The 23,727-nt window shown below is 42.2% G+C and overlaps 3 protein-coding genes across 4 annotated transcripts; 1 reads left to right on the forward strand and 2 right to left on the reverse strand.

Annotated features, from left to right (window-relative positions):
* Positions 1–1,127: 1,127 nt before the first annotated feature.
* Positions 1,128–2,974, forward strand: LOC307265313 (uncharacterized protein; the record flags this gene model as incomplete). The annotated part of the gene is made up of 3 exons (XM_080047009.1): positions 1,128–1,344; positions 1,475–1,750; positions 2,294–2,974. 3 exons carry the CDS (start codon positions 1,128–1,130, stop codon positions 2,443–2,445), a joined length of 645 nt encoding a protein of 214 aa, XP_079903135.1. The 3' UTR covers positions 2,446–2,974.
* Positions 2,975–3,620: 646 nt separating this feature from the next.
* Positions 3,621–14,168, reverse strand: nars1 (asparaginyl-tRNA synthetase 1). 2 transcript variants are annotated; one of them, XM_080046764.1, is made up of 15 exons: positions 14,012–14,168; positions 12,134–12,216; positions 11,870–11,935; positions 11,197–11,289; positions 10,719–10,808; positions 10,162–10,240; positions 9,824–9,894; positions 9,536–9,622; positions 8,606–8,827; positions 7,679–7,878; positions 6,949–7,084; positions 6,686–6,799; positions 5,519–5,650; positions 5,259–5,390; positions 3,621–4,640 (listed from the first exon to the last, which is right to left on the reverse strand). In XM_080046764.1, exons 1-15 carry the CDS (start codon positions 14,031–14,033, stop codon positions 4,509–4,511), a joined length of 1,659 nt encoding a protein of 552 aa, XP_079902890.1. In that variant the 5' UTR covers positions 14,034–14,168; the 3' UTR covers positions 3,621–4,508. The 2 variants fall into 2 exon arrangements, with proteins under 2 accessions (XP_079902890.1, XP_079902889.1); XM_080046763.1 differs by having other exon boundaries at positions 13,991–14,168.
* A 288-nt stretch (positions 14,169–14,456) lies between these two features.
* On the reverse strand, positions 14,457–22,126 carry LOC307265314 (uncharacterized protein; the record flags this gene model as incomplete). Its single annotated transcript, XM_080047010.1, is given in 3 exon segments — positions 14,457–16,900; positions 20,654–21,760; positions 21,763–22,126. Coding segments are annotated over 3 exon segments (3,021 nt in total). The 3' UTR covers positions 14,457–15,350.
* Between the last annotated feature and the right edge of the window lie 1,601 nt (positions 22,127–23,727).

A 23,727-nucleotide genomic window follows, 5' to 3' on the forward strand; every position in this document is an offset into this window, starting at 1 on the left:
AATAAAAATAAAAATTATCATATTTTTTTTTATTGAAACGCACGGAGGGGATGCGTCCCACGTAACAGTAAAAACAGTACAGGGGTCGAAACACTTAAATATCCCTCCTAATTGTTTGTATTCATTCCCCACTTATTAAACTTGCGAAGTTCGGCTGGCCTCTGCCTCTCGTTGCAGACGGCTGGTCAGCCTCCCGCAGTGCAGCAGGCAGTGTAGTGGTCCCAATGTAAGTTGTTAGATAGTGAGCTTGTCAAGCCCAATACGATGCACTTTCTCACATTCAAGGTGAATTAGATTAGGTCAAGTGTCTAAGGATGGATGCTAACATTATCTGGTTTCTAACTCTTTTGCCTAAAGTTTAGCTAACAAACTAACGTTAGCTAGCTGCTGATAGCCATGGAACTATCTGCCTAGTTGACTGCTGATAGCCCACCCTGTTTATTTCCAATGTATAGTGTCATAATAGTTAACACTGCTGCTGCATCATGAGTAGTGAGTCCTACAAAAAAACACTCCAAAAGGTGATACGTTTTCAATGTGTAGAAAGTTTTGAACAATAAAGTAGAATAAATATTTGAATGCAATACAGAATGCCTCAGTGCCTTGATTTATATTCCATTAGATGTGTGTCAATGGGAGCGAGTTGTCTTTTCCTTAACATTTCCACCATAAATAAATACAGAAGACACAAATTACTGCATAAAAATTAACCAAAATGCACAAAATGAAGTGTTCGAACCTCAAATTTTTCTGGGGGACAACCCCCAGACCCCCGCTTTTAATGTGTGTTCCCCAATGTTGAAATGAGACCTAGCCCTTCATTTATTACTTTAAATGTGTTAATTACACAGTATTGGATGCTGACCAATACATGTAAACTGTAAAGACGCAAAGACGCTGGCCATTGAAATTATTTCAGTTTTATAATTTTTTTTCCTTCGGCGGCCCTCGGTCCAATGTTGGGTTCCTAAATTGGCCCTCAGCTATCAAAAGTTTGAGAACCCCTGGCTTAACAGCTCTATACATGTTTCACGTGACGTCACGTTGCTGCATCGCGAACGCGCGAAATCCAGATGGAGGGCAGGAAGTGAAGTCTGCCCATAGAACTGCTGTGTGAATAAGTCAAGATGCCTATGTTCTGTGCAGTTTACGGCTGCTCAAATCGTTCTACCCGTGAAAAAGACAAGAGTTTTTTTAGAGTACCAAAGGTTGTCGTCCATAAAGGTGAGAAATGTAAAAAGCTCACAGAACAACGCCGTAAAAAGTGGATTTTAAACCTACGTCTGCTGTCGGGAGGAGCAGAGTCTGTTTACTCTCGTGTCTGCAGCGACCACTTCGCCAGAGGTATGTTAGCAGCTAGCAAACTAACTTTGTTTTTTGTGGCTGTGTTTATATAGCATTAGGGTGTTGTAATAGTAATAGTAATGATTTAAGTTACCAGTAGTCTAATATGGGCTTCATTGGGATTTTTTAGGCGTCCCTAGTGCTTTGGGTGACGTTGAGTCGGTAGACTGGGCTCCGACGGTCAAGCTCGGTTACGAAACCACTCAGCCGAAATCTGAGGCATCTCTTCAACGAGAGCAAAGGATGAAGCTGAAGGAGGACCAACAAAGACGGTCGGCATGTGCAGTGGCTATGTTGGATCTCCAACAGACAGCTGAGAGCCCAGGTATGAGCCCAGATCTGATGCAGCCAGCTGACAACCTACAATCAGAGGACATCAGTGGGAATGGAACATTAAATTATCAAGGTAAACTATTGTACTAAGATGTGTAACCAGCATATTATTACATAATACAAATGTGATTATCAGAAAATATAGGCAAACCTCGAATTAGGTTTTCAAAATAGACCCTATAACCTTCCTCCCCCATAGGTCCATCCCTGAAAGACAGGCCATAATTTAATGCTAAGGGTTAGTATGCGGCCTGTCTGTCAGGGATGCACATATTGGTTAGGATGTCTGCCATACTTAATCCTGTAGTTTATCTGAGTCTGCGTATCCGATTGTGTTTCAATAAACCACAATACTCATTGAAATACACAAGTGCAATGTGATTAAAAACTTTGATAACCACTGAATACATAGAACAAATCTGATTAACATATCAACTGCTTTTAGGATACATTTTTTAAATGGTAAAGAGACTTTGTGGACAGTGGACACCCTGTATAATTGGACCAGAGAACTTTCATGTTTGTAAAAAGGTTGCCAAAAAAGATAACTTCACAAGAATTCACTTAAGTCATATTCATGAATGAACTAATTATGCTCCCCACTGCAATATTGCAGGCTATGCAGATGCCGGATGCCAGACTGAGCTAACGATGGATGACATCGAGAAGATGGAGGATGTTCTGAGACAGAACACAACAGAGCTGGGAGATCTTCGGACCAAGGCACTGGACACACAGTTCAACCAGGAGTCCTTTGAAAAAAAATGAAGAAAAGACTAAGTTCTACACAGGGCTCCCCAACTTCTTAGTTTTAATTCAGATTTTTGAGCTGTGCGAGCCCTATCACCTGTGGCCCTATGTCTGTGTTGTCTAAATTTGAACAGTTGGTTTTAGTTTTGCTGAGGCTGAGACTAAATCTCCCGCTGAAAGATTTAGCTTTCAGGTAAAACGCTGATTTTTGGTCACTGGTCAAGGTTAGGTTCAAGTTGAGGCACGAAGGCCTACCGGATATGATTATAAGTGTGTGTGTGTGTGCGTGCGTGAATGAAGGATGGATGGATGGAACTATGCATTATTCTGATTAAATTATATATATATATTTTTACAGTAATTCATGGTACCATGCCTGTCTCTGGGCCTTATTTTGTCTGGAGCTGGTTGTCTGTCCACATACTTACCTACCATAGTCTAAAGTAACTGCTACCTCAGTTCATTTTTTGGATGTTTTTTTTATTGGTAATAACAAGCATGCTGTTTAAAAAGTGCTCAGGTTTTATTTAATCGAGACCAGTTTTTCTAAAACTGACGTCAGAAGCTGCATTTCCTTCTTCCTTAAGAAATCACCTAACCTGAAAGAGGAACCAGGAACTGAATTCATACACACACACACACACAGCAAGAGAATACCAGTGCCTAAAGAAGGAAGTTCTCACATACACAAGCTGCATGTCTTTGTCTTGTGTCTGTCTACATATTTCCAGTCTGTCAAGTTGTTATTTTACTATCTGTTTTTGAAAGTGGAAAAGTTTCCCCATTCATGTCATGTCATAGATAGTAAATAATAGGTCATGCCATTGCGTTAAGTTTGCTTTGAGCAGCACACCTTGGCCATTAGAGGAACTGCAGCTTAACTGATAATCAGCTGAAATCGGTCTCTGGTCCAGTGTAGTAGCCCTGGCATATTACCCATGGACCTATAATAAGAGGTAGTCTGCTGGTACTTAAATCTTATGTACTTAATGGAAACATATAAAAATAGCCTTCTTTGCACTGATGGTCTCGTTTACATGTAATTAATGATCATCAAAGGAAAAATTAGTCTGTTTCAGAAATATTAAAAAGTTATTTCTAGCTACTAGTCAAGGGTATATGTCTGAATACGCCTGGTCCAACGGATGCAACACATCCAACCTAGAAAAAAAACAGTCACAACCATCTATTTGATTCCCATTTAATTTAAGTGAAGTTTATTGAGTTGAGGAGAGATTTCAAATGAAAAACAACAGAACAGACAAATGTAATGAGATCCCCGACACCGTCGTCACATTTCCAAACCATAAATGACTGATTGATCATCTGACAGACCTGCAGCAGCTCACGTTTAATTCTACCTTTTGATTTCCGGACCCAGCCGTTTCCTTCAGGAATCAAGGCAAATGTTCCCACATACAGTACATTTGTGATTGACGTTTGAACCAACCAACCGTCATCCAACCACTAAGTCATGCAGTACAATGATGGCAGAGCAGAACAGTGTGTGTGTGTGTGTGTGTGTGGCAGCGCTGCCTAATTCATGATTCAGAAGAACTGTACCTTTACCGGTTTTTACATCTAAACTAACCAAATAGGATCCAAGTCTAGTCAATCTAGTGAGAAACCTTATTGAAGACATCACAGGGAAGCACACCTTATGCCCCCGTCACTGACATTTGCTTCCAATGAGCTACAGTACATTAATACAGAGGCACACTGTATTCATCTAGGGGAAACTAATTATCCTACATAATTTTTTTTTCTCCAGGACTTGCAGACACTGTACAATCACTTCTACAGTTTTTTTTACTGGTTATATAAATAACCATCGAGCAGAGTCAGAAAGGTTTCAAGACAGAACCAATAAGCAGGAAGCTGTGATGTTTTGAGGCGGAGTGCACAAGATGGATTTTTTTTAACTCTGTGGTAAGACATGGCGGAGTTCATTGGCAGGATTTTACCTTTAAATAAAAGCAGTTAAACATAGAATTCCTGGTTATTTGAATTTTAATATTGTAGCAAGGTCCAAATATACTGACAGAGTGCGTGTGTGTGTGTGTGAGAGAGAGTTGGTTTGTTCAGGGTCGGCAGCGCTGGATGAATCGTGGGTACAGGCAGACGTCTCTGATGTGATGTCTGTTGAGCAGCCAGGTGAGGAAACGCTCCAGACCCAGACCGTAACCTCCGTGAGGACATGTGCCATACTTCCTCTGTAACACACACACACACGTCTGTTAATGAACATGCACACATTTATTTTGGTTTCTCAGTCAAAGGTCGGAAAGGGTACAAAAGTAATAAGCGAGCCGTGCCACATCTATTTGTGTGAGACTTTTGTTTGGGTGCCAAGCTGCCCCAAACTTTCCCAAAAGGGTGGAGCTAAAGACTGCAGTCCATTGATTGGTCGACAGAATCATCAATTTCGTGCTAGAGATTAACCGCGGTGTGTAATCACCTTGGCATTGGTGAATCACTTGGTGTTTAGTGAAAAATGTCGCCGCTTTGTTTATTGCGTGGTATTTTTCCTCTTCATAGAATTAATCAGCGGGTTACAATGTGTCCCGTTGCTACGATGTCACCATAGTTACATAGCTGCAGCAGCAAGCGCCATTCAACAGTTCTGACCCATAGAATGCACTCTGACTGTGGCTATCGCTGTCCGGCATATCCCGGGCTGTCGGCAGTGAAAACAAGCCATCAAGGGTAACCGTGCCCTGTCAAACTGTGCCGACATAAAGAATCAACTGATTCCAGCTCTCATACGGAGGCAGGACACAGTGTGTGATCCCTCCTAACAAAGAGAGAAGCAGCCCTCAGTATTGTATTACCTGGTCAGTGTACCAGTAGTAAGGGGTGGGGTCTATTCCTTCCCTCTTGTACCCCTCCAGCAGCTCCTCTGCGTCCCAGATACGCATGGAGCCTCCAACGATCTCACCAACGTTCGGCATCAACACATCCACCTGCAATACACCAGAAGATGTCAAAAATAAGACCTTTTGGTAAGTGTCGCACACCACCCTGATACACCTCCAGGGTTTCTTTGTTTAAAATGAAACTAGATTGAAGTTTGGCCGCCCTTGGTTCGTACCGACTCAGTGAGGCGCCTGTCTTCGGGGCAGCGCTGCATGTAGAAGGATTTGATCTCTGCTGGGAAGCGGCAGAGCAGGATGGTCTCATTGATGGCGTCTGTCATCAGCCTCTCTGGAGCCTCGGGGATGTCCTGACAGACACACACGCAAACAAAAGAAAAAGGTCATGATATTAAAAAAAAATAAGCTTTTAAAAAGGAACCATTCCTGCGTTCCAATCCCCATAATTCCCTACTATTTAGTATGCCAGAGAAAGATTTAAGATGTCCCAATACATGCAGGTTAATTGTAGTATGCTGAAAATACATAAATGCCCCACTAACTCCAATAGCATTTTGCAGTATTTGTCTTTATTCTTGACATTTCTCGACATAATGAAAAAAATGTACTTTAGTAAAAAGTAAGAGTATGTGATTTGGAACGCAGGGTAAGTTTCATGGAAAAAAACCCCACACTGAGGACAGTTTTCTGTGCTTATGTTTCTAACATACTGTATACTGGAGCTCTAGCTGATAGTAAAGACAGCAGTGCCCCCAACAGGTCAGTGTGGAAACTGCAGGTGAGCTGAGACTTAATACTGAGTGGATGTGACCCATGATGTGACCAGACAATCCACATACTTGACCAGCCTTTTAACTTCCTGATACACTGAAGGATTACACATACATTGCTTGATTAATTAAAAGGGGCACTCCACCACTTTTAATATGTCAAGTTTGTTTCATCCATCGTGAAGAGTACAACAAAAAGCACTAGTAACAAAGTGAAATTTGATAGATGTTTACCAGGCAGTCCAATGAAAAGATGCAATCCAGTTGCATTATGGGAAATGTGGGAGCCATGCACTTTTTTCTTTTTTATTCCAGATTGTTTCTTAAACCAAGTCCCAACTTCATGGAATCATATACATAGGCCCTACATACATCATTTAATTGTATTACTCTTACTTTTTAAATCCTATTTTTGATCTGATTGTCTCCAACTGAACCTGTACCAAAAGATTTCTGACCCTAACTCCATACTCCAACAAGGAGATTGTGGGCTACTGAGTCTTTGGACAGTCACTCATTTGGATAAGTTGCCTGTGCTTATATATTCTGATTGGTGTGTGTGTGTGTGTGTGTGTGTGTGTGTGTGCGTGCGTGCGCGTGGTGTTCACTGGTCACCTCTCCAAACTCGTAGAAGGACCCGTCGTCTTTCTTGATGTCGTGCTCTCTGAGCCACTCGATGGCGTCGGTGTAGTTCATCCTCTTGAAGGGTCTCTTAGGGGGTTTGAAGTTCTGCAATAAACACACACCATTGAAACACATCAATAATTCTATCTAATGACTATGAAATGTAAAGGGTTATAGAGTAGGGTAAAGTAGTTTAAATATGATTTAGGCAATTATGCTAATAGGCTAACGCTATGAAAAGAAAGGTGTCGTACAGGGTTGATGTCGTAGAGCAGCTCTGCGGCGGGGGACTTGAGCACTCTGTCCACCACGTCACACACCAGATCCTCCAGTCTGGTCAGCAGGTCCTCAAAGGACATGAAGGGACACTCCGCCTCGATGTGAGTGTACCTGGACACACAGGGAATCAAATCTTACATGATGCTAGCCTATAGCAGAGGATTTTACTTCACACACACCCAAAAGTTTAGGATATTGTACTGTATTGTATATTCATTAGGACACATAAACAGACTTCTATTTGTAATCTTGTGGAATAATACAAAACATTTTTCAAATGTAAAAAAATTAAATGCTTGTGTTTTCAGGTCATATTTGTCCACACTGAAAAACGTTGACCTCGCCCCGCTCATTTCTTTGTGTAGTATGCAAGTTCAAACCTGTCAGACAAATATGTTAACGGTCTCCCCCTGGGTTACCTACAACATAGCTGACCTGACTGACAACTCATCTATGTTGACCAGACAGAGCACATTGCATGCTGGGAAGGAACTAGTCAAGGCTGGAGTGAGAGACGGTCGCTGTCACCAGTGACACTGATGGAAGTAAGTGTGGTAGGATTTCATAAATGTTTTAAGAAATGATGAGTCACTATGGATGAAAACCAGAATCATTCAGTCTTCTTTCCTCTCAATGTTGTTCAGTTTCTACACATGGCCAGGCTGGTTTAACTGGAGTGTTAATGTGTTGGAGGGGCACACTCACTCTGCCAGGTGTCTGCGTGTGCGGGACTGCTCTGCCCGGTAGGACTGGGCGATGCAGAAGGAGTCCCCCAGGGCGGGGATGACTGTCTCCAGGTAGAGCTGGGAGGACTGGGTCAGGTACGCCTCCTCTCCAAAGTAGTTGAAGTTAAAGAGCGTGGAGCCGCCCTCCACCTGGGTCTGCACCATGGTGGGAGGGAAGATCTACACCCAGGGAACAAAGCACAAAGAACTACAGTTAAAAGAGGGGCTGACTTTGACCAATCTTTGACCAACACTCACATAGCAGGTTTCTCATTTTGAGTTGGCTAATGTCAGATTCAAAATACACTGATAAACAAAAAGGTTGAGCAGATGAGACGCCCTCCACCTGAAGGTTTTGCACTGCGCTCTTTGTCAGTAACAAAGAGATATAGAGATTCATCGGGCTGATTATTGGCATCGGCCGATGACTGCACTCAGGAGGCCAAATAAAAAAGTAGTGGCTGCAAATACTGCAGGCAGCTTAGCTCTTTTTAAATTGACGTAGATTTTTCTTTTTGCTATTTCAATAATCACAGACGGCTGGACAGAAACCCATAAGTCCCTTTATGGCAATATTTTACAGAGCCAACACCAGGAAAGGCCAAGTGCAATAGACAATGCAGTTTTTTGTAGATGTGTCCGGAGTTTCTTTAATTACATTACATGTTAATTTAATTTCAATTTTGTTTATAATTTTTTATTTTTTATTATTCTTATTATTACATTTGATCAGATGCAACAACAAAAAATACAAAAAACAAACAAAAGTGATATCGAAATTATATATTGGATATTATCCGACCTGCTCTCTGAATATCAGCCATTGAAAAACTCATATCGGTCGACCACTATAGAGACATAAGTAGAAATGGATGTGTTGTATGATTTGAGTGGCTGTGTGTGTCACCTCGTGGTAGCCGTGGCTGAAGAAGTGGTCCCTGAAGCACTGTGTGACGGTGGAGCGCACCCGCAGGACCTTGGAGACGTTCTCTCCTCTGATCAGCATGTGTCTGTTGTTGAGCTGCACGTCCACGTCAGACTCCTCGTTCAGCAGGTTGTCTGCACCGCCGGCCGGGGCCAAGCCAATCAGCTCCCAGAAGTCACAGTGCAGCTCGTGGCCTCCAGGGGCCTGGGAGGAGGGAGGGAGAGAGGGAGGGAGGGGGAGAGAGAGAGAGGGAGGGAGAGAGGGAGGGAGGGAGGGAGAGAGGGAGGGAGGGAGAGAGGGAGAGAGAGAGAGAGGGAGGGAGAGAGGGAGGGAGGGAGGGAGAGAGGGAGGGAGGGAGAGAGGGAGAGAGAGAGAGAGGGAGGGAGAGAGGGAGGGAGGGGGAGGGAGGGAGGGAGGGAGGGGGAGGGAGGGAGGGAGGGAGGGAGGGGGAGGGAGAGAGGGAGGGAGAGAGAGGGAGAGGGGGAGGGAGAGTGAGAGAGCAGACGATACTGAGGAACTTCTTCATCTTTTTAGATCAGAACCATTCCTGCAGTATTACAGGTTACAACCCCCGTGAATATCCAAGTTCAATGTATGACCTCATGCCCTTCCTATATTACTGGGTTTCTAGGCAGCATGTTACATGTGACCATGTGCAGGCCAAGGACTTCATTAAATGAGAAATCATTACACATGGAGGTGCATCCCTGTATTATGGATTAAGAATTGTTAAGAAATGATGTTGCATGTCAGACTAAAACTGTAAGTACAACAAGTCTTACAAATTCAGTTCACCAAATTGCTGCATTAACAACCTAGGCACGTCAGACAGTGCATGTGTGTGTGTGTATATGTTTGTGTGTGCGAGTGTGCATGTGTGTGTGTTGGGTGGTGTGCAGCAGGGGTGTTTACCTGTTTCCCCTCAGGCACTGGTGTGACTGTGCCGTACAGAGCCACAGTACTCTCTGTGGACAACATTAAACCATTGTAGCATTGGCACTGGAGACAAAAAACAAGGAAACAAGTCAGTGTCAGTTAGTTATCAGAGGAAATATACAGTTAGCGTGTAGCTTTGTAATCAAATTCAACATTTTACCCAGAAAAGTTGAATTGATCAGGTGTTTTGCTATACTACACAAAGGATAAGTAAAGATGAGAGCACAGTGGAAAATGTCAAATGGGGAAGTTACTAGGTTGTACCAGTTTATCAGACAGGACACACTGGAGGAAGCCGGTTCCATCTCTCAGCACGATGAACATCAGGTTCTTCCCTGTGGGGGGAAAAAATGATTAAAAATACAGCTGGGGAAAATAATAAATGAAAACTTTCAAACTTTCTCTCCACCAGTTAAAAATACAATTATTTTAATGAAAGTGTTGCCTTTTCTGCTCTGAAGACAGAGACAGACACAAATATAAACCATCTTCAGACTCAGCAAATTGAATTATTTAAAAGAAATTGTCAGATTTTTTTAACAAAATAAAGTAAAACACGTGGCTTTGGATGAATTTTTATTGTCATGTGTCAGTCTCCTCACCCTGTCTCCTGAGACGATGGACCCATCCAAACACTTTGACTCTTTGGCCTCTCTTGGTCTCCAGAAGACGGATTTTAGCCTGAAAAACACAGTCAGCGCTCAGCTTTAGAACAACAACTGTCAAATACTTTAAGTTGAAATTAAATATAAAGTCAGATTTCTTATTTGTATATGCTCCAGATTCAGATATCAAAATATATAAAATAAATTTTATATATATTCTATAAAATATTGAATATATTTTGATGTGAATTTTAATTCAAATTTTACATATATTTGCTAAGCATCTCAAATGTTAATGTTGGTGCTGTTAATTTAAGTAAGCCCATTCTTGAGAACATGAGTTAAAATTAATTTACTGTGTATGCACCAAGGTCTAAATATGACAAATACAAACTCAGCTACATTATATAGCGAGTATAGTGTAATGTAGTATTACATTTTAACCTGCCAAAAAAAAGTGTTAATACAAAAATCCTACAACGAAATACAGCATTCAATAGAGTACATTAAGAGTGTTGTGATAGTAGAAAGAATATGCATTGTGACAGACTGACCGTTTCAGCCTCAGGCAGGCTGGGGTCCTTCTCCACTACGATCTTCTTCGCGTCTTCCAGGTTCTTCTCTCTCCTCTCGGTGTCCTCTGCCTGTAATAACAAGCATGGGGCAAACATTTAACACAGGGCTACGTGTGCTTCTTTTAAATCAATTCGTTAGCCTCATAGCATAATTGCCTAAATCATATTTACTCTACTCTACATCTACTCTACTCTACTCTACTCTACATCTACTCTATTCTACATCTACTCTCCTCTACATCTACTTTTCGTTAGCCTAATGGCATTATTGCCTAAGTCATATTTTAAGGGTTATAGAGTAGGGTAAAGTAGATGAAGAGCAGAGTAGATGTAGAATAGAGTAGATCTAGAGTAAAAGTAGAGTAGAGTAAATATGATTTAGGCAATTATGCTATGAGGCTAACGAATTACAGCACAACTAAACAACACAATGTTAAACCACGCAGAGAGGACACACCTCCTTCTTGTCTTTGGCGTCACACTTCATCTGCTCCCGGTTGAAGGCCTTCTTGGCGTTCTTCATCTGCGTCTTAGAGATCACCGCCCAACGCTGAGGAGAAAAAAACACAAATAAAGTGACTAAAACAATCCATTGTTTTGCTTGTGAAATAAAAACAGCTAACAGCTAAATGGTTCAGTGTCTTCGCAAGCATGGAGAGATAGTAGATGTCTAATCCAGATGATCTATTGGAATGAATCCAAGTCAAATCAATAAAGAAAAAGGGGTTAAAGGTGAAATCAGCGATTTTGGAGAATGTTTGTTGTCAAAATCACTTTGTCAAAAATCAGTGAATATATCCTCACGATTCGCTTCCTTTCAGTACTGTGTGTGTGTGTGTGTGTGTGTGTGTGCTGTTGTTTACGTACCCTTTGTTTACAGAGCCTAAGCTGTGTATTAACACCAGATCCTCTTTCAGTTCACACACAGTTTGCACAAGTAGCTAGATCGTGAGGAGCTATTCACTTCATTTGCCAATAAGGGATTTTGACAACAAGCGTTCTCCAGAATCGCTGACTCTGCCTTTAAAAAAAGGGAATTTTTCTTTTTCCTCTTTTAAAAACAAGGCTGAGAAATGTCCTGTACGTGTAGTAGCTATGACATCACTGCAGTGTAAATGAAGAGAACCAACCTCTCCCTCTTTCTGTGATTCTACGTAGATGGTGGGGAACGGTTCCTGGCCGGCGGACATCAGAGCCTGTTGGTACATCGACACAATGACATACTGACACAGCAGGGGTCAACCACACATCAATAATACCCCGGCTACTATTATTCCAACTACAATACATCCTGTGGCATGAAGCATTTTACATTTGAACACACGCCTAGATACAATTCAAGCTAAAAAAAAAATAAAAAAAACGGGTGTATTTGAAGTGACATGAGCGTTCACCTTGAGAGGAGTTTTGAATGGCTTCTGCTCCGAGCCGTCTCCATCCTGGTCGCTGCCACATTTGTCCGACACGTACAGCTCACCTGAGACACAGAGGCAGAGTGAGAAGAAGCACCATTTATAAAGAGAATGCCTTTAGGGAGCCGGGGATTTTTTTTAGCATTCACTCCTTTGTGACATTTTCTGTGTGACAGCTGTTTTTGGAAAAATATTAAGCCTTTAAATACATAAATTCGGTAGGAACGGTTGAGTTTGGGGCCGGGTTGATTTTGTACAGTTGATTTTTCAGAAAGTAATGACAATTCATATTTTGGTTTTTGCCGTTTCATGTTTTGGCAATCACAAAAATATAGTATTTCATTTGTTATTAACGTCCTCCTCACCCTTCAATTAAAATGCATACTATTAACAAGATAATCCATCCACATGTTAAGGAGTGAAATTAAGTACGTACTAGTTTTGCAAATGTAATCAGATCATAACACTGCACTTGATCATAAATTGTATGAGCTTGCCTCCACCATCCACCAAAAACCTCTGCTGCTCACTGCAACCACTGCTCTATTTCACACTGAACCGTAACCACGGTGACTGCATCGCAACTGTGAGATCATTTTTATTCTTTAGGCTGGTTAATATTGATATGGAAGATTAATATTACACTTACTGCCTGTCTGTCTGTCTCATGTGTCTGTCTCTCAGACAATAGTTCTAGACTTTAAGGTTGTTATGGTTCACTGTGTTCAGCTCAGACCCAAAACATCGGTACCTTAGGCGTCCACCCCTGGTTTACACATGATATATTTTATATCGCTGCATAAGTCATCCCAGTCTCCTGATATCTCCTTCCATTTGAGCTCTGACCTTCCACCACAACAGCAGTCTCCTAATGATGACCCAAGGCAAAATAGAAGTCACCTAGATTTAACTACAGCTCTAAAGATAAAGCCCAAGGTCACTAAACATCACAAATTGAATAAAAGACAGTAAAAGTTCAAAATGGCCTAGTCACTTCCAATCTATACGTCTAGTGCTGAGGTGGGATCAACTCTGCATTAGCAATCAGGCATTGTGTCTATTGTAGTTACCCTTCGCATCATTTATAAAACCAGTTTTTCAGGGATAGACCAAGTCCTGAAACACACCAAAAATACACCAAAATATGTAGACAGGCAGCTGCACCACATACTTATAGCCATAGAATATATCCTTTCGTCAAACATCTTTATATGATGTATGATCACCGATATTTGCAGTACAATTAGCATTAGCTAATAGATAGAAGGTGTCACTAGAATAGCATTATTGACCTATATAGGCTACTCTCTAGGTGGGATCCACACCGTGCTGACCCCGCATATATGGCTGCTGCTAAGACGAAAATGAAAGCACATCCACTCATGAATTTCGCATGGATAACAAATGTGTGTGTAAAAGCACGAGCCTGCGCGGACTATTACATTATATGATAAAACGTGCGTCAACTCAATGACAGAAGAACAAAGCGAGGTGGATATCACAGAGCAGGTTAGCTGACTGATTGACGCGTCCCCCTTAGCTGCAGCACTGCAGAATGACAGCTGTCACGGCTCAACGCTAGCCTACACTTCCCTTCGCCCGGCTCACAGTTTAATATCTAGGAATCTCTGTTATTTATTCGGCAGCAGTGTTTGTGTAAGTCTGGTCCCGTATGTATGGATACCGGCGAGCCAGAGACCGACAGTAGTCAGAAACCGGCGTTAGCTAGCATGCTAACCGCTAGCATCACTGCAACTGATGCAATACACAAGACACACATGTGTGGGGGGGTAGCCAACAAGCGGGCTAGCTTTGGTTTGAGGCAAATGTATTCCTTACCAACTGAGACCTGTTCCACACCTTTTGTTATCTCCGTCGCCATGTCTGTCCGCCAAGGAGGGGGAAGGTTAATGTATTTTATTCCAAATGAAATGTAAATGAAGCCCCAGGAGCGACTGCCCGGTGGTGTGTATCTGCTCAGCCGCGGAAATGCAACTTTACATCAGCCCAGCCTCAGCTCAGCTCACAGCTCGCAGTGCTACACAGGAGGAGGCGGATCATTTTCTCGAGCGTGGATACGTCACTTCCATAACATAATCTGATTGGTGGGGTCTATTGTCAGGTAGGTCAATCACTTTTATCAGCACAATGCTGGCATAAAATAATAAATAAATATCAAAGAAGGCCTACAACATATGGGGTATGATGACACACTACTGCAAATAGGCCTGAAAACGGACATTATGAAAATAGATCACCCAAGGAGATTGATTCAGAAAAATATTTTATTTGATTATTTTCCCTTTGTGATGAAGTCGAACTCCTCGAGGCTAATAGTGCCCATACAGTAGACCAGAAAAAGCTGGAAATATTGCAGCAACAATACACATACATCATACAAATATGCAACAGGAGGGAAAGGATGGGTGAAGTGATGGCTGGTTCACTTGAAATCCACACACATTTCTGTGAAAAAAAAGCAAAATCTGATTGCAATAGCCTAATAAAAATTACTTCTAAAATCTATGAAGGGACCTTTTTTTTAACCATCATATAAATCTCTGGCGATATCTAGAATTGGTTATGCTAGTTCAGTGTGGTGTCCATAAAATCTAAACACAAAAAGATTGAAAATGTCCAGTGAAGGGCTATTAAACTAATTCCAGGAATGAAATATGTTTTGCCCACTTGTTTACAGAAGGTACAGAGGAGACACGATTGAGGTTCATAAGCTTGTCCATGGAATATATGATGAAAAGATTGAGCCTATGTTCCACTTTTGAAATAATAGTTATGATCTAAGAGGGAATTATTTAAATGTGTAGCCTACCCCTAAAACATGACACCACAAGAGAGAAAAAATTAATTCCAATTTGTGAGGTGAAAACATGGAACGAGCTTCTAGAAGATGTGTTGAGGTCCACTTAACACTTACAATAGGTTTGACACATTTTGCTTATCAAGGGACGTCATGTACAACTATAAAGCTGCTTTGTAACGTATCTATTTATCAAATGCATGTCAATTCATTTTACTGATGGGAACTATCAAACTGTGATTAACCATCACAGTTATGGGAACTATAAAATTGTTGTGATTTCAAAGTTATATATTAGTATTAGTCATTTATTGGATTATTTTAGTGTTTGAGTCTGGAAGAGAGTATTTCTACATCTTTTACCAGAAATTCAAATAGATTTCAATACCCATATAGTTCTTCTAATTCTTCTTCTGATGTGGTGGTTAAAGCATTGCAGATTTGAGCAGTGGCTCCTTGTATATGCATTCCAAGTCCAGGACAGAGCGGCTGAGTGAATGTGGTGTGGACTCTGTGGAGGAGAGTCATGTTTTCAGAGACGCTGTAGAAGGACAGAATGCCTGCCCTGTGATCCAGGTACACTCCTACTCTGGAGGACTGAGGACCAGAGATGGATGTTCTGATGTTGTCATGTCTGAATTCATAACCACCATTGAAACATTGTAAGGCCCAAGACTTGTCACTGTTTCCAAAATCACTTTCTCTTCCTACTCTGCTGATACTCTTGTATGCAACTGCCACAAAGACTTCCCTACTCCACTCCACCTCCAAGTAACACTGTCCAATCAGACCTTCTCTACACAAAACCTGACACCAGTCAGTAAATCTGTCGGGGTGATCATAATAGGGAAAATACTCAGGATCTGTATATTCGTGTTTTGCCTCGCTACTATAATTGACACTCATATATTTGTGTGCGGTGTTTTCATCCAGTGTGATCTCACATGAATATTTTAAGAATTCATCTCTGGTCTTTGGCTCTGCCTGTGGCAGTGAAACCTCCACTTGAGGTGCTCCTAGTGACATCTTGGTCCATTCCTCCCCAATAATGTCTTGTAGTCCCCTGGCCTCTGACACAGCTGCAGACACGTCCTCAGTGTGCCTTGAAGGGCCGATATTGTTGCTGGCTGTAGAGTCACCAAGACGTGTTAGCAAGGTGTAATTCTGTAGGAACTGGGTGTGGTCCTCTGTGTGTGACAGCTGATCCAGTTCAGCGTCTTTCCTCCTCAGATCAGTGATCTCCTGCTGAAGCACCTTCACATCTCTCTCCATGTCCTGGATTCTCTTCTGGATTCTTTGCCGACTCTCCCCGAGCTCTCTCTGCTTCTCAGTCCGTTCTGCCGCAGCCGAAACTGTGTCGTGGCCTTTGTGTTCATCCATGGAGCAGAGATAACAGATAGACTGCTGATCAGAGCGACAGAAAATCTTCATCACCTCGTTATGACGAGAGCAGATGTTCTCCTGGAGCTTCTTGGAGGGCTCCACCAGCTTGTGTTTGTCAAAGGCAGCAGATTCATAGTGAGGCTGGAGGTGTTGCTCACAGTAAGAGACCAGACACTGCAGACAGGACTTGGTGGCTTTCAGCTTTCTCCCAGTGCAGACATCACAGGCCACATCTCCAGATTCAGCATAGCAGCAGTGATCAGCTGGAGCAGCTTGGAGTCCAGTCTTCTTCAGCTCCTCCACTAAATCTGCCAACATGGTGTTTCTCACCAGGACAGGCCTCGGTCTGAAGGCCTGTCTGCACTGAGGACAGCTGTAAATTCTCTTCTGTTCCTCTTCATCCCAGTGGCTTTTAATACAGCTCACACAGTAGCTGTGTCCACAGGAAATAGTCACTGGATCCTTCAGTAGATCCAGACAGATTGAACAGCAGAGTTTTTCCTGGTCCATCTGAATTCCTTGCTGCGCCATTTCACCAGACAGCGAATGTCAAGTTTCATTTCCTGATAAACGCTGGTTCCCTCCCAACCCATACACTCAGTTAATTTGCATAACGTGCAGTGTACTCCTGCTGATGTCCAATGAATAGTGCTTGTGCTCTTACACTTCACAGCATGTAGGTTACACCCATATGTACACCTGTAGATCTGTGGAAAGGGGCGGGAGGTAAGAATCACGTGGGCCTGGGGGGACAGGCTTGAGAAGGGAGAAGAGGGGGAGGGGTTATGACGATATCGGCTTGTGGTGCAGCAGACACTGCAATCTCCGCTTACCCAAGTCATATCAACTGTGAACAGCATTTCATGTGGAAAATTCTACAGTAACATCATGACATATTTTGACTTGATAACAGTCCTCTAGCAGTTTATTTGTTGATGTATAAGACAGCCATATTACTCGATGTGGCTCAGAACAGGCAAATGGAGGTGACTGTGCCGACGATAGTTCTGGTGAGGAAGAGGAACAAGGAACTTGGGGGTTTGCCGTTTCCCCTCTAAGGATACACATGAATACTGTCAACATGGAGTATGTAACTGTTGACTAGTTAGGCACTGTGCTGTCCATAACATATAACTGGTTAGTCCGTCAGTCCAAGCAGACCACATCCTTTAAGAATAACCTTATATTACGACAGGTGTGACAATGCCACAGAAAGTGTCAATAAATCTGTATCAGCCGTGCAAGCCCACACAGACCTGAGCAGAGTTCCAATCACTTTGAGTATTAAGACTGAACAGTAGTATTATAGTGAATGACAATGTGTGTAGACTAAAGTACTGATTCAGTATTCAGAATGAGTTGTACTCAGTATAGAGCAACTCAACTGTCAAATGATTGAGGCTCAGGTCATTTGTGTTGCAGCAGCACCACCTGCTGTTAGAACTGAGCAACTACAGTTGAAGTTTAATTAACCTCTATCCGTTTTAAATTAAATATCAGACATCCCTTCATATTCACCAGTTTGTTGATGTTAATGACAATGTTAAGTATGTATGAATTGCATATTTGTAAGTTGCCCTTCTTGGCAGGGGGTTAATTTAATGTATATTAGACCTGCTTTATTGTAGAGACAGAGGATAACATAGAAAGTGCCTGTTTGGCCTGGTGTTATAATTGTGTGTGAAATGGCCCTAAGTCGGTCCAAACTTCGAGCAGGACCTATAGCTCCATTTAATAGAAATGCTCAATGACTTCTATCAGCCATGCTCTCAGCACATGTGTGCATGAACTAAATAAATAGATAAATACAAAATAAACACAACGTACACACAATATGGGGTGGCCAACCAGTCAGAGACAAAGAGCCACATTTTTTACTGTGTTACTGCAAAGAGCCACATCGTACACACGGGTACACACAGTGGCGATTCCAGGAAATTTTGACTGGGGGTGGCCAAAGTGGGCCACAGAGTTAGAGTGGGGTGGCCATCGCACCCCTGAATGAATAGCATGTGATATGCTGTACAACCAATTCAAAGATGATTTATAATCCCAAATGCCCAAATCATGTTAGTATCCATTGTAATGTTTGTCAGAAAACTAAACCCCTGAAGGGGGGTCTGGGGGCATCCCCCCCAGAAGATTTTTTTGTGTTTTTAACATGTAATCTAAGTATTCTGGTGCATTCTCGCGAAGATAATAAAGGAAAAAGTCAATATTTATTTCAGCTCAGATGAATAGTAAAATTAGCAAGACAACATAACTTGCTAGCAGCCAAATGCCTAACAACTGGACAGAGGGACGGATGACCACTAGCTTTTGACCAAATATCTTGCTAAAAAAATAAACCTTTATTTATGAAAGTCTGCCCTTGCTAAGAACATGTTACACTCGCTAACTACAAACTTTAATTTTTTTATTCAGATTTCAAAAATCTGCTGGGACACGTGCCTATACACATGCATGGGTGGCACGCATGTCACAAGCACACTTATGCTGTTTTCAAGACCTTTGCTGACCAGAGACCAGTTCTAGTGGCCACAGTCCTACCATTAATTTAGTAATTGAAAATTGCAAACTGATCTCATATCAGCGGATTGGAGTGTTTGTGTGATGAACTTGGCAACTACCTATCAAAAAAAGTTAAGAAAGAAAAAAAATACATATCATCTCTGAACTAGGATACATATCAGGAAAAAAATGTAATTAAAAAAATAAAATGAAAATAAAAAATAACATTTGAACGGGGGGGGGGGGGGGGGGGCACTGGGGTGGCCAGTAAGATTTCAGGGGGGGAGGGCGTTTTTATTTTCGCGGGGAGCTTGCACATGCATGCAAAAGCATTATATATAAAAAATTAAAAAAAAATTAAAAAAAACAGGGGGACCCACACTAGGACTTGAAACGGGCCCCCAGATCGTTAAGGCCGCCCCTGTGATAATGACAGGACTGGACTAAAGACGACAGGGCAGTCATTTTCAACAATGAACATTGTGTGCACTGCCTCACACACAAACTCTCAGTTCAACCAAGTCCACAAACAAAAATATAACAATTTAAAATAGCGTTTTTCTCTTACTATGCATGTTGCTTTGTGGGACTTACTTTTAGCATGGAGAGAGCTGAAGTGGCGCTGAAGATTTGAAGCCTTGAAATGCGCAAATGACACCTGGCATATAAGGCAGAATGGCTTGGCATAACCTTCAACAAAAAATATGAACTCTCCCACTTTGTTTCGGAGCGAACTTGACACAAATAGTTTACTCACGGAAAACCTCCCTCCAAGCTGAGCGGGCAGTTTTATGTTGCGTCCGCACCAAACGTTTGCGAACGTTATGTTGCGTCCTCAATTAAACATTTGCGAACAGGCATACACATAGGGCCTACACATTAATAAAATAAAAAATGAAATAATAATGTAAAACGAACGTAAGAGCCGCATGAAACGTTTGCGAACATGCACACACATAGGCCCACAAAAAAAAAGTATTAAAAAAAAAAAAAAAAAAAAATTATAATCATAATTTGATATGAACTGAAGAGCCGCACGAAGCTGGGCAAAGAGCCGCATGCGGCTCGCGAGCCGCGGGTTGGCCACCCTATGACATAAAACTGCACATAGAAAACAAATTATGAAAAACTATTACCCAAAATGATTGATTCAGAATTTTTTTTTATTTTGTTCCCCCTTTGTGATGAAGTTGTAAACACCTCAAGGCTTTAGTGCCCGTACAATAGAACAGAAGAAGCTGGAAATATTGCAGTAATAATACAAACATATATCATACAAAGTAACAATGTCGACAAAGGACAGTATAAAAAAAAGCACACCACATATGTTACAAAAACTAAATTCCGGAAGCTTATATGCCGATTGATGATTTATTATGATTGAAAGGAATCATATATATATATAAATAAATAAAAACAATTATAGCCTAATACAATTTCCCCCTTAACCAATCCCCCAACCCACCAAAAAAAAGAAAAATATCAGAAGCATACACATATTCAAAACAAAAATAATTAATACATTTAATATTAGTTTATCATCATCCCATTCTTTTATTATTAGTGTTTAAAAAAATTATTTTTTACTTTTTTGAATTGTATCTATATTTTTTTACAAAAACATTTTCAAAGATGAAAATTCACGAGTCATCCCAAGCAGTGGTAACCACGGTCAGTGAAAAGACACAAAGGGCTTTGTACAGGACCTCTGAGTCGTGTTGACTTACTCAGTGTTGTGTCTTACTTCTGAGGGTTTCAACCCAATTATTCTTATGTGGTTAAAGCATTGCAGATTTTAGCAGAGGCTCCATGTTTTTGCATTCCAAGTCCAGGACAGAGCGGCTGAGTGAATGTGGTGTGGACTCTGAGCAGCAGAGTCATGGTTTCAGAGACGCTGTAGAAGGACAGAATACCTGCCCTGTGATCCAGGTACACTCCTACTCTGGAGGACTGAGGACCAGAGATGGGAGTTCTGATGTTGTCATGTCTGAATTCATAACCACCATTGAAACATTGTAATGCCCAAGAATCATCGTATCCAAAATCACTTTCTCTTCCTACTCTTCTGATACTCTTGTATGCGACTGCCACAAAGACTTCCCCCTTCCGCTCCACCTCCCAGTAACACTGTCCAATCAGACCTTCTCTACACAAAACCTGACACCAGTCAGTAAATCTGTCAGGGTGATCATTATAGGAAGGATTCTTAGGATCTAAATATTTGTGTTCTGCCATGCTACAGCTGACGCTCAAACATTTGTGTGCTGTGTTTTGATCCAGTGTGACTTCACACGAATATTTGAGGAATTCATCTCTGGTCTTTGGCTCTGCATGTGGCAGTGAAACCTCCACTTGAGGTGCTCCTAGTGACATCTTGGTCCATTCCTCCCCAGGAACGTCTTGTAGTTTCTCTCTGGCCTCTGACACAGCTGCAGACACGTCCTCAGTGTCCCTTGAAGGGCCGATATTGTTGCTGGGTGAGTCTGCTTCACCAAGACGTGTTAGCAAGGTGTAATTCTGTAGGAACTGGGTGTGGTCCTCTGTGTGTGACAGCTGATCCAGTTCAGTGTCTTTCCTCCTCAGATCAGTGATCTCCTGCTGAAGCACCTCCATATATTTCTCCATGTCCTGGATTCTCTTCTGGATTCTTTGCCGACTTTCCCCGAGCTCTCTCTGCTTCTCAGTCCGTTCTGCTGCAGCCGAAACTGTGTCGTGGCCTTTGTGTTCATCCATGGAGCAGAGGTAACAGATAGACTGCTGATCAGAGCGGCAGAAAATCTTCATCACCTCGTTATGACGAGAGCAGATGTTCTCCTGGAGCTTCTTGGAGGGCTCCACCAGCTTGTGTTTGTCAAAGGCAGCAGATTCATAGTGAGGCTGGAGGTGTTGCTCACAGAGACCAGACACTGCAGACAGGACTTGGTGGCTTTCAGCTTTCTCCCAGTGCAGACATCACAGGCCACATCTCCAGGTTCAGCATAGCAGCAGTGATCAGCTGGAGCAGCTTGGAGTCCAGTCTTCTTCAGCTCCTCCACTAAATCTGCCAACATGGTGTTTCTCACCAGGACAGGCCTCGGTCTGAAGGCCTGTCTGCACTGAGGACAGCTGTAAATTCTCTTCTGATCCTCTTCATCCCAGTGGCTTTTAATACAGTTCATACAGTAGCTGTGTCCACAGGAAATAGTCACTGGGTCCTTCAGTAGATCCAGACAGATTGAACAGCAGAGTTTTTCCTGGTCCATCTGAATTCCTTGCTCCGCCATTTCACAAGACAGCGAACGTCAAGTTTCATTTCCTGGTAAATGCTCTGCCCTCCTAACCCATAAACTCAGTTAATGTACTTCCCGTGCAGTATACTTTTGCTGATCTCCAATGAATAGTACTTGTGCTCATACACTTCACAGCATGTAGGTTACACCCATGCATACACCTGTAGATCTGTGGAAGGGGCGGGAGGTAAGAATCACAGCGGCCTGGGGGGACAGGCTTGACATCAGGAAGGGAGAAGAAGGGGAGGGGTTGGGACGATATCAGCTTGTGGTGCAGGAGACACGTTCTCATGTTCTAAATAATCCTGATCAAACCAATCTCAACTCACCCAAATGATATCAAGTGTGAATAGTGGCTTTGCTGTTAGTTATGATTCCTTTTTACAGTAAAAGCATGACATGTTTTGACTTGATTAGAGACATTATGTAGTACTTACTCCTGCAGTGTACAGCATTGGCATATACACTCACCGGCCACTTTATTAGGTACAGCGGTTCATTTTCTTGTTAACACATATAACTAATCAGCCAATCACATGTCAGCAACTCAATGCATTTAGGCATGTAGACCTGGACGGGACAACTTATTGAGGTTGAAACCGAGCAACAGAATGGGGAAGAAAGGGGTTTTAAGTGACTTTGAACATGGCAATGTTCAGGGTGCCAGGAGGGCTGGTATGAGTATTTCAGAAACTGCTGATCTACTGGGATTTTCACTCTAAACCATCTCTAGGGTTTACAGAGAATGTTCCAAAAAAGAGAAAATATCTAGTGAGCGGCCGTAAAATGCCTTGTTGAAGTGCATATGTACTCAGTACTTGGTTTGGTATCCATGCCACGCCTCAATCCGGCGTGGCATGGATACTATCAGCCTGTGGCACTGCTGAGGTGTTATGAAAGCCCAGGTTGCTTTGATAGAGGCCTTCAGCTCGTCTGTATTGTTGGGTCTGGTGTGTCTCATCTGCCTCTTGACAATAGCCCATAGTTTCTCAATGGAGTTCAGGTCAGGAGAGTTGTATGGCCAATCCAGCACATTAATACCATGGCCAGTCAACCAGTTACTAGTGGTTTTGGCATTGTGGACAGGTGTCAAGTCTTGCTAGAAAAAGGAAATCAGCATCTCTATAAAATTTGTCAACAGATGGAAGCATGCAGTGCTCTAAAATCTCCTGATAGATGGCTGTGTTGACTTTGGATTTGATAACACTGACATCATCACTGACTGTTGAAACTTGAGAGTGGTCTTCAAGCAACTTGAATGTTGTGCCCCTCCAATCTTCCTCTAGACTTTGGGACCTTGATATCCAAATGAAAAGCATGAAAAGCAACATTTCATTTGGATCAGTGATGATTTGAGGTATCATGTCATCTGCTGCTGTTGGTCCTCAGTGTTATCAAGTCCAAAGTCACCACATCCGTCTACCAGAAGATTTTAGAGCACCTCATGCTTCTATCTGTTGACAAGCTTTATAGAGATGACAATTTCCTTTTCCAGCATGACTTGACACCTGTCCACAGTGCCATAAACCACTAGTAACTGATAGACTGACCATGGTATTACTGTACTTGAATCATAATGACCAGACAACTCTCCT

The sequence above is a fragment of the Ammodytes marinus genome (genome assembly GCF_949987685.1).
Source record: "Ammodytes marinus genome assembly, chromosome: 18".
Taxonomy (NCBI): domain Eukaryota; kingdom Metazoa; phylum Chordata; class Actinopteri; order Uranoscopiformes; family Ammodytidae; genus Ammodytes; species Ammodytes marinus.

Excerpts from the sequence above, each read along its gene's own strand:
- nars1 (XM_080046763.1), bottom strand. The coding sequence starts at position 14,033 with ATGGCGACGGAGATAACAAAAGGTGTGGAACAGGTCTCAGTTG. Across the intron at positions 7,879-8,605 it reads TCAGCCACGGCTACCACGAG|ATCTTCCCTCCCACCATGGT; the intron begins GTGACACACACA and ends CCCTGGGTGTAG. Across the intron at positions 7,085-7,678 it reads ACACGCAGACACCTGGCAGA|GTACACTCACATCGAGGCGG; the intron begins GTGAGTGTGCCC and ends CTGTGTGTCCAG.